This window comes from Urocampus carinirostris, chromosome 17 (genome assembly GCF_059441175.1).
Source record: "Urocampus carinirostris isolate Australia breed hairy pipefish chromosome 17, RoL_Ucar_1.0, whole genome shotgun sequence".
In the NCBI taxonomy this organism is placed as follows: Eukaryota; Metazoa; Chordata; class Actinopteri; order Syngnathiformes; family Syngnathidae; genus Urocampus; species Urocampus carinirostris.
In genome coordinates, this window is record NC_142365.1 from 7,056,643 (window position 1) to 7,067,502 (window position 10,860).

The 10,860-nt window shown below is 43.3% G+C and overlaps 1 protein-coding gene across 2 annotated transcripts; it reads right to left on the reverse strand.

The window, feature by feature from the left end:
• Window positions 1-2,981: 2,981 nt before the first annotated feature.
• On the reverse strand, window positions 2,982-10,020 carry pcyox1l (prenylcysteine oxidase 1 like). Of its 2 annotated transcripts, none has more exons than XM_088320997.1 (7): window positions 9,748-10,020; window positions 7,831-8,037; window positions 7,594-7,768; window positions 7,310-7,521; window positions 7,090-7,230; window positions 3,764-4,163; window positions 2,982-3,451 (listed from the first exon to the last, which is right to left on the reverse strand). In XM_088320997.1, exons 1-7 carry the CDS (start codon window positions 9,878-9,880, stop codon window positions 3,196-3,198), a joined length of 1,524 nt encoding a protein of 507 aa, XP_088177123.1. In that variant the 5' UTR covers window positions 9,881-10,020; the 3' UTR covers window positions 2,982-3,195. The 2 variants fall into 2 exon arrangements, with proteins under 2 accessions (XP_088177123.1, XP_088177122.1); XM_088320996.1 differs by having other exon boundaries at window positions 3,764-4,166.
• Between the last annotated feature and the right edge of the window lie 840 nt (window positions 10,021-10,860).

Sequence of the window (10,860 nt, forward strand, 5' to 3'; positions counted from 1 at the left end):
AGGGGTGGAAAGGGTAAAGGTTAGGATAGGGGGCAGTCTAAAGAGGGAAAACGAAACCACTGATGCAACCAGCGGCAAACTGCAGCCTTCTTCCATATTTGGACTTCCTGCCGCTATATAGTACTTACTCACCCTGACAAGATCTTTTGTTGCCGCTGGCATCTTTATGAACATAGAAGTTAGAATGCATATGTGTAAACACACTTCATTTCTAGCATAACAAAACTAAGGTTCCAAATGCAGTATGTCACAAAAGTCTGTACACCCATCACATTTCTGCCGAGATTTCATATTAATGTTTAATTGAACAACACAGAAGAAGCATCACTTTGACACAATGAAAGGTAGTCTGTGTAAAGCTAATTTAGCGGTGTAAATTATTTTTACACTCGGAAAACTCAAAATATAGCCATTAGTATGTGAATCTCTGGTAACAAAAATGAGTACACTCTGAAGGGAAAGTTCCTTAAGTGTCAATATTTTGTGTGGTCACCATGATTTTGCAGGACCGCCTAAATCCTCCTGGGCATGGATTTCACCAGAGCCTCACAGGTTGCCACTGGAATGCTCTTCCAACTCCTCCATGACAACCTTCCGCTTCCGGATACCCCAAAGATGTTCTATTGGGTTAGATCTTGAGACATGCTCTTAGCCCTTTTAGAAAATCCATGGTCATCTTAGAGTTGTGTTTGTGGTCATTGCATGCTAGAAAACTAGCCTGCAACCCAGTTTCCAGAGGGAGGGGAGCATACTCTTGCTCCAGTATTTCACAGTACATGCTTGAGTTCATGTTTCCCTCAATGAAATAGAACGTCCCAACTCCTGTTGCACTCATGCAGCCCCAAACCATGACATCCCCACTACCATGTTTAACTGTAGGCATGCTTCACACCATCTGAGCCAAATTAATACATCTTGTATCATCAGACCAGGGGATATTTTTCCAGTAAGCCATGGCCTTTGTTTACATAACCTCACCAAACTTTTGGTGGGCATTCTCGTGGACAGCCTTTAAAAGAGGCTTCTTTCTGGGGTGACAGCCATATAGACCAATTTGATGAAGTGCGGGGCATATGGACTGAGCACTTACAGGCTGAACCCCCACCTCTTCAGTTTCTGCAGCAATGCTGACTGCACTCCTACGCCTTTCTTAGATAGTACTTGAAAGTGACACTGGGCACATCCACTAAGCTTCTTTGGACGTCCAGCACAAGTCTTGTTGTGATTACATCCTAATGTGGTACCATCATTTTTTTAAAGGTCCTCAGAGAGTTCCTTGCCATGGTGTGCCATCTTGATTACGCCATGATTCCCCCTGCGATTTAAGCCATATGTTCTAATGCTGCTCCATGACTTTTGGAAGGGCTATTTTGACACCATACCAACCATTCTCCAGGTGAATTTCTACCTTCTCCATTAGTAGCAAAATCTGATAAAACAGAACACTCCTTTTTCATTGAATTCCACCCAAAAGGATATTATAGCCTTCATACTGGCGAGGAGGTGTTTATTACTACATTGGAAATGACCAAGATACCCTTCATTTTCTTTGTGGCTCAAGGACACCATTACCAAGGACACTTTAGAGAGGATCCACCACGCAATTCTTCCAAGAATGGCTTCCCCTAATTTCTTATTTCAAAATCCTGAAACAGTTTCCCAGACTTGCCAGCAGGGGAGGTCCCTGACGCACAGTACGTGCTTTACGGGGTGAGTCGGTCGAAAAAGTCACAGAACGACTTTGTCAAGGACTGGCTCCCTCTCGTCGCCATCAAAGACGCCATCTGGACCTCCAGAAACCTGCTGGTAAGGAGGTGCAGGCAGATCCCTCCCCGTGGCTGTGCTCCGAACGGCTGCAGATACCATACATTCTGCGAGCGGCAAGCCTAGGACGCAGCCATAAAGAAGAATCGTCTGCACCCACCCGGAGGAGGGAACCGGAGATCCACTGTGGGGGTCCCGGCAGCAACGGCCTGGTTATTCGGGTGGTTGTGGAAGGTAGAAGTAAGAAGGGAGAGGACCCATCTGGGCATCCCGGGCAGAGGACTGGAGGATGCTGCTTGGGAGGGTGGGATGGAATCCCACTTGAGAAGACAGAGATATGCCCTTGCACAATAGTATTGCCCTTTACACATTGGTTAACTGCCGTTAAAAGTGTCGATAAAAATTGTTCAAACCTCATATTGTTAGAATATGATATAATGAAATTGTGAATGCATTTAATTGCTGTTAAAAGTGTCGATAAAAACTCATATTGTTGGGATATGATGTAAAGAAATTGTGTGTTTAATTGCTGTTAAAAATGTCGGAAAAAATTGTTAAAACGTCATATTGTCAGATATAACGAAATTGTGAATATGCTTAATTGCTGTTAAGATTGCCGAGAAAAATTGTTCAAACCTCACATTGTTTATTTGCTGTTAATAGTGTCAATAAAATTGTTCAAACCCCAAAAAAACCTCCTATATATGTGTGCCTGACGCTGTCATTTTCGTTTTATTTTTTGGGTTTTTGTTTTTAAGTACCGTACACGAGCACTTAGTTTGGGTTTTCTTGTCTGTGTTTGCATTTGTATCCTATTTCATTTGACAATCCTCTACCTAAACTTTTTGTGTGGTACAATCTTTTTTTACATATGCAGTACAACGCATGTTCAAATATAATTGTAGATCTTGTTAAAATGAAAAAAAAAAAGAGATGGAAAAATATCACACTCACAATCTTGCATTCTTGACTCTTTCTGGGAGATCTGTTAAAGGAGGGTATTCCCAGCCCCCTCACTTAACCCAACCGAAAAGTCGCAACACCTGTTATTGGGAGTGACTAGGTGACCAAACCCCTTAATTCCAACCCAAAGCAGGGAAGCAACAGGTACCAATTTTGGAAGTCTTGGCAAATGTTCAAACAAAAGACCTCCCAGGCCACCAAGTTGGTTGAATAATATATAATAAAGGTTTTCATAACTACAATTTATTATGAAATACTTTAAAATGAGTAGTTTATTTGAGTACTGTTAATAAATAATATACCTCAATGACAATCCAGTTACAAAAAAAGACCATTTTTTCATTGTATTTTATAAAAAAAGCAATCAACCTATTTAATTTGAGCAAAAGTAGCAAAAACATACCAGTAAGTTCTTGCCTGCAAACGGGGATTCGGTCATAAGCGTCCACTAAACGAGGCACAGGAAAATCAGAGCTCGGTTTTGACGGCACGAAGAAGGTCTTTGTGGTCCACTTTGAGCTTGCGCCCGTTCCAGCGGTGGTAGGCCAGCAGAGCCACGTTCTTGGCAGCCACGGCGCTCATCTCCATGGCGGTGCCCGCCCACTCGATCCCGCTCAGGTAATAAAGGTGAGGTAGGAGCTCCACGGAGGGCCACGTCGTGCCAGTGGCGCTGCCGTAGCGGGGGTACGCTTGCCACTCCGTCACCTGCGCCGAGTAGTAGGACCTGGAAAGAAAGGAGGTGGTGTCACAGAGGTTTGTACACATTTTAATGGCCAAATTTTACATTCAAAGGCCGGCTAATAATTAGTAATGTGTCGTTTGTGAATATCACCAATTCAAACTGGAACTGAAGGCCTAGGTTTGAGATGCATTAACTGCCAAATGGTTAGCAAAATAAATCAAGAGTAAGGCTAGTCATCACAGAGAAAAACACAACATGAAAATTAAAAGTATTTTCAAGGGTTTCAAGCACCCATACAAATCCCGGTCACATGGTGACCGCAAATCTGTCCAAGCCTGTCGGCTTTGAACTTACCTGAAAAGTGTCTTAAGCTGCTCCCTGGTGAGAACCTCAGGTGAGAAGACTTTATAAACGCCGGCCTCGTGCGCCCACTTGCGACGGAAGCCCGGCGGCACGTCTACCGGGTGAACAGCTGCAACGCTGTTGAAAAAGAGCGCTGGCGAGGAGGTGGTAAGCACGCCGGCATACGGGAAAAGCCGTGCGTCGGGGAAGCCGAAGAGCGAAGTGTTGAGGTAACCGTGCACCAGCGTGACTACCGTGCCCTGCCACTCGCCTTCACCGAGTTCCAAGGGCGCCGCCGAGTCCACGAAGGATATGCCGCCCGACCTTACCGGCGCCGCCAGAACCACCATGTCGTACATCCCTGTGGATTGCTCCTCGCCTGCCAGGCTCAGCTCGTACCGGAGAGCGCCATCTTCTGGGGAAAAAAGGATGGGTCACATATGCAATGGGTAAACTCAAGCAGCACCTGGACACTGGAGGACCGATCCTGTCAGGTGTAGAAATAAATGTGTAAATATAGAAATACAGTGGAACCTCGAACGCCTCTCAGTTCGAACTAATCGGAGTCCGACCAAAAATTTCGAGAAATTCTTGCTTCGCTGTTCGGTCAAAAAATCGGAGTTCGAATGCCGGTTATGCGCGAGTGTGTACGCTAGGGTGCGATGCTGAGCGGGGTACGGTTGTACATCGCTCTTTTTGTGACCAACTGTTATCCGTGCGGACGTGCTTCGTTTTGCTTTCGCTTTTAATATAGGTGTACCAAGTGTTTTAGCCCCTAATTATGCCTCCAAAGAAAGTCAGTGCAAGCAGCAAAGTTGCTACAGGTGAAAAAAGAAAAGTAGTGCGTACAACTATTGCTGATCTTGCCTACGCCTTCTGCTGACCACCACAAAGGTAAGAAATCCTATTCATAATTCTTTTCTTTATCCTTTTTTTTATTTTTACATGTTCATGTTAGCGTAATCTTTCGTACGGAAGATTACGATAAGGCGAACGTACGATTAGCCTGGGTTAGCTTTAAGTTTACGTTAAACATTCAGTAAACATTCAGGGTGTTGGAACGGAGCCCAACATTGAGGGTGTTGGAACAGAGCCCCCTTTTTAATGAACCGCTCACCACTTATTGTGGAGACCCGGGTGCTAAATGACTTGTAAACGACCTGATTTTTTTCAATTTTACACGTTCATGTTAGCGTAATCTTTCGTACGGAAAATTACGATAACGCGAACGTACGATTAGCCTGGGTTAGCTTTAAGTTTACGTTAAATATTCAAGGTAAACATTCAGGGTGTTGGAACGGATTAAAACGATTTACATTATTTTTTAATGGGACAAATGATTTCGGTGATCGAACAAATCGGTTTTCGAACAGGGTTCTGGAACGGATTATGGTCGAGAACCGATGTTCCACTGTACCTACAAATACACTGTGCAGTGGTACCTTTACCTACACATGTCTCTACATACAAAAATATTGTCTCTAGTTACAATGGTGTTTTAGGATACAAAGTCAAAAATACAGTAGAATACGCGCTGCCATTTGCCGCTCCCAGAGTGCTGACCGGCATGCTCTTCATGTCCCCTTCCGGCTCTGTAAATAGTCTACCGTATGGTACCGCTACGAGGAGCTATCATTTACAACGGACAAGACATGCAGAAAAGTGGATAAGGAGAAAAGATGACTAAGAGACTTTTTCTGGCAATCAAAACAAAGTGCAGGAGGAGTTCAGAGATGACAAGGAGAAGGATGCAGCTATATTCCATCATCCAAAATTAAAGACATTATGGCAAATTTCCATAGTCTCAGAATTTGTGGAAAGGAATCATCCAGAAATGGTGTTGACATGAGGGGCTATTGCTGATGACATCTGCCATTCTGATGGATCGTAAAATGTCGGCAAAAGCAGACTTCATTGGATCATTTTTTCAAGAAACGCGAGCCAAAATACACTGCTGAGGACCAATAAACCAAGAGGCCAGTTAGTGGGTAAATGGATATTTTTAGTATTTCCTTTATTCATTGTTTTTTCCTAATTTAATCAAATCTAATTTAAATATGTATTTATTTCATGTTCTGACGCTCTTTTATGATTTATTTAGAAAAATATACTTTTGTGGGGCTTGGAACAGATTAGAGGGTTTACATTCAAAAGGTGTATCTACTTACAAATGTTTCACGTTACAAAGCTTCTCCCAGAAGGAATTAAATTTCCAAATAGAGGTTCCACTGTATATATCTTATAAATAAATTAACTAGGGCTGTAACAATTAGTCAACATTTTCAATTGATAATAGAAATAATCAACAATGACTTCCACTTGTCAGCTATTGTCAGCAGACATGTTTTTTCGTTAGTCATTTAGATAAACATTGACTCATTCAGAGATCCTCACTGAACTTCTGGGCAGAGTTTACTGTACTGAACGTATAGGGGCTGAATAATTATGCACACTCATATTTTTGTTTTTTTATTTGTTGAAAAAGTTTAAAATATCCAATAAAGTGTGTTCCATTTCATGATTGTGTCCCACTTATAGTCAGGGTTGGGTAGGGTTACTTTAACTTGATTACTTTCAATTACATTTGGATTACTCCAATACCAAATATGCTAATAAAAGACAAAAAAAAACTAAATATGAATAAAATGACAAAATTTTGTGCAGGCTTGGGGAGTAACGGAATACATGGAACGGCAAAAATGATGTTGGCAAGCTGTTTGGATTTATTTTCATTTTGTTTCTGTCACATTTTATGTTAGTTTTGCCGGAGATCAAAGAGATCAAAGCCAGGAGAGAAAGCTTACCATGTGTTGCTAGTCATCATTTTATTCATATTTAGTTTATTTTGTCTTTTATTAGCATATTTGGTATTGGAGTAATCCAAAAGTAATTGAAAGTAATCAAGTTAAAGTTACCCTACCCAACCCTGCTTATAGTTGATGCTTCACAAGAAATTACAGTTGTATTTCTTTACGTTTGAAGTCTGAAATGTGGCAAAAGGTCATAAAGTTCAAGGGGGGCAAATAATTCCGCAAGCCACTGAATTTATTTTGACGTGTATTTCATCATGTATTTTGCAGTTTATTTTATCATCTATTTTGTCATCTATTTTGTCACAAAATGTTATTCAACCAAGAAGCAAACCTAGTTGCTTGAGCTTATCACCTACTGGTTGATAAGTGATTGATTGGTGCATATTGTTCCTTCACACAGAGATCAAAGTGATCCAATTGGACACACAGTTACTGATGGTTAGTTTGGATCACAAAGTCAAGTCGGACTAGCAGACAGGAAGTAAATGTGGCCATACAGGAAGTTCACTTCCTGCGATTTTTTACCCGAGAGGATTGTTCGCACTGAGGTGACCCTCGCCTGCATGAGGTTGACGTTGGCCAATTTGAGCAGGCCCTCACAAACCAACTTGTTGCCGCCTTCCACCGCCCAAAGATTGGAATTGGCACTTGCCAGGGACACAGCGCCTATAAACGAAAATTAGATAATAATAGTAATATATTTTTACAATCTTAGAAGCATGGCGAGGAGTTTGTTTGGTCCGACCTGGGAAAGCAGGTATGCTGACGTTCTGGCCGTAGTTGTGCCTGATGACGGGTGCCACCACCTCGTCAATAAAGCGCTGGGACACGCCCAATTCCAGCAGCGAATCGGAAAGCGGCCTACGCGTCATGTTGACAAATCCGCTCCCGCCCAATGACTCAAGCAGCTCCTCCACCAAGCTAAAGGCATAACCGTGGGCCTGGTACTTGTAGATCCTAAACATATAACAACACTCAAGTTATATATTCTTAATCTTCTGAGTAGACAAACAGACAAAAAAATGACACCTGATGAACTTCTCCATGATCTCCTCCAACCACATCTGCAGGCGGATGAAGCTGATGCCGTAGCGCCACCACAAACGCAAAAGGTCCAGGAGGTACCAGTCGGTCTCCTCCGCGACCACAGACGCCCCATCGAACACGGCCGTTTTTCCCGAAATGCCGCGACGCTGCTTTAGACCTGCGCACACACGCACACGATCACGACAAAACCTTGCAATAGCGTGTGTGGCCATTACCCACCGAGTTGCTTGACAAAGTCATGCATGTGCAGGTTGAGAGCGTGTATAATTGAGCCTCCGGACTCATACTGGTTGCGGTTTACGGTGACTGTGGCCAAGCGGCCGCCCACTTCCCCTTTTTCATACACGTCCAGTTGCACCTCTGGCCCGAAGTGCTGCCGCAGGAAGTGCGCTGTGGCGCTTCCCCCGATGCCTGCGCCCACCACCGCTGAAACCACAAAAGGATACAAAAGATTTATGGAAAATGGGGGTCTACTAGTGGTTCCAAGAGCCAAGAAGAAATATGCAGGTTCGAGAGTGTTCTTTGGCCCACGGTGTTGTGGAATTCTCTTCCACCTGATATTCGATCTGCAACCTCAGAGGAATTCCTTAAGTCTAGGTTTAAGACACAATAATATTCTATAGCTTGTGAGTGATGTTGACCTCATACTCTTGTCTTTGTGTCCTTGAAGGAGAAGGATGAGCTTGGATTTCGAACGTACATCCGTTCTGAGCCATCGTACCAGCACTTGATCCTAGAATCTGCTGCATCAGTCAAGATTTTGGGACAGGAAGCTGTCATATAGACATTACTTATATGTAGTGTTGATGATGATTATGTATTGTCTGGTGATGCCTTTGCAACATCGATCGAAGCCCGGTCATCCTGGAAAGGGGATTACCTCAAGTTTTCTTCACTGAGGTTTTAGGTTTTCCTTGCCCTCATGAAGGTTTCAAATCAGGGGATGTTGTAATAATGGCCTGTGCAGCCCTTTTAGAATTAAGAATTATACAAATAAACACGAGTCAAACAGGAAAATGTTTTCCTGCAAATATAAATTATTGGTCAGTTGTTTGTATTTAATAAAAGTCTCACTTGCTACTTCTTCCAGTTCCACCTGGGCCATTGTACGTGTCCCCAAGACAGCTCAAAGACTAGTTGCATCCTGTGCCGTTCCTGGAGACCAAAGTGACGAAGAGGCGCGTCCCCACCAAAATCATGTGATTGATGAATCAGATGACAACTTACACTAAAGAACAACAGAGACCAGATGATGAAGGTGCTGTATCTGAGTCAGATCAGGAGACTTATCCTGCTACTGGTAACCATGAAAACCAGTCTGTTTCTGGTGAGGGAGCAAACCCATACCCCGAAAAACAGCCTGGACAGGGATGGCTGTTCTTGCCTAAGACACACCACAGGGAGTGGTGCTCAGATGACCCTGGCGGTTAAAGGATGCGTGAGCTATATTCCCACTAATATTATGTAATCACCTTACTTTAATGAGAGGTACCTACAACGAAAACCTAATTGCGGGCAGCACGGCAGCGCAGTGGTTAGCGCGTGTGTGGCACGGTTCTGAGGTCATGAGATTGAACCTCCTGTGTGGAGTTTGCATGTTCTCCCCGTGCTTGCGTGTGTTTCCTCCAGGCACTCCGGTTTCCTCCCACATTCCAAAAACATGCATGTCAGGTTAATTGGCCGGTCCAAATTGTCCCTAGGTGAGAATGAGCGAGCGAATTGTCTGTCCCTGTGTGCCCTGTGACTGGCTGGCAACCAGTTCAGGGTGTCCCCTGCCCACTGCCCGAGGATGGCTGGGATGGGCTCCAGCACCCCCGCGACCCTACTGAGGATAAGCGGTGCAGATACTAGATGGATGGATGAAAACCTAATTGCTCTTTATGAATCAGATATTCAACTTTCTGCACCTTCTTCTCCAGAAGGCCTCTGATGACGTCACTAAGCAAATTGGCTGTGAGAACTGCTTAGTAGTTGAAAATCACGCTCCAGACAGTTGGGAATTCACCATGGAGAATGTTGACTACATGATGTGGAATAGAAATTTAAGATTTATTTATAGGACTCTGTTTTTAGAATCCTGAAATTGTTGCGCAGCAGCGTTCTGAAAAAATAATCAATACGAGTCAATGTTCTTGCCTATTTTAGAAGGCGGAGCTCCATCCATTTGAGCGGACTCGGTGGCTGACTCGGCGGCCGCCGCTAAAAGACACGCCAGGGCGGCCAGCAACGGCCCAAAACCACCGCCAATGAAGCCGGGTATACGCCGCATTTTGCCTACCCGCCTGCGGGCCGACGAGGTGGCGACAGTAGTGTAAAACGTTTGCCTTCTCTCGGCTAACACCTAGCAGAAATTTGGTTCATCCATACAGCGGATACGGATGCTGCGATCGCTTGATCGAGACTGGCGGAAATACGTCAGGTGACCTGGACCCTTGCCAAATGGGGACCAATCACAGTTGACGTACCTTTACGTCTGTTATTATATAGCCGCCACCCGCAATGTACATGATACGCTGTTGTTTTTCAAAAAACGTTTTTACATTATCAACTTCACTTATTTGAATTATACATTTGTTTGATTCTCGAATATATTGGCATGACTTTATTTTTCATCTTGGGAATTTTTATATTTGAGGTTTTTTTTTTATAGCAGCTTTCTCTTAATCAAGGTTGGGTGGGTAGGGTTACTTTAACTTGATTACTTTCAATTACTTTTGGATTACTCCAATACCAAATATACTAATAAAAGACAAAAGAAACTAAATATGAATAAAATGATGACTCACAACACGTGGTAAGCTTTCTCTCCTGGCTTTGATCTCCAGCAAAACTAACATAAAATGCGACAGTAACAAAATGAAAATAAATCCAAACAGCTTGCCAACATCATTTTTGCCGTTCCATGTATTCCGTTACTCCCCAAGCCTGCACAAAATTTTGTCATTTTATTCATATTTAGTTTCTTTTGTCTTTTATTAGCATATTTGGTATTGGAGTAATCCAAAAGTAATTGAAAGTAATCTAGTTAAAGTAACACTACCCAACCCTGCTCTTAATATACCGAGTTCATATCAACATCCCTGGCTTTTTTGTAAGCCCCTAATCATAAAACGTCTTAAAGCCACCATCACATCATCCTCTGATCTGAAACCTACATGAGGGCAAGGAAAAACTCGAAAGCCTCAGGATGAGGAACATAAACCTTAAGCCAGGGCCGAACATGAAGTAGTCTTTTCTGGGACGACCAGG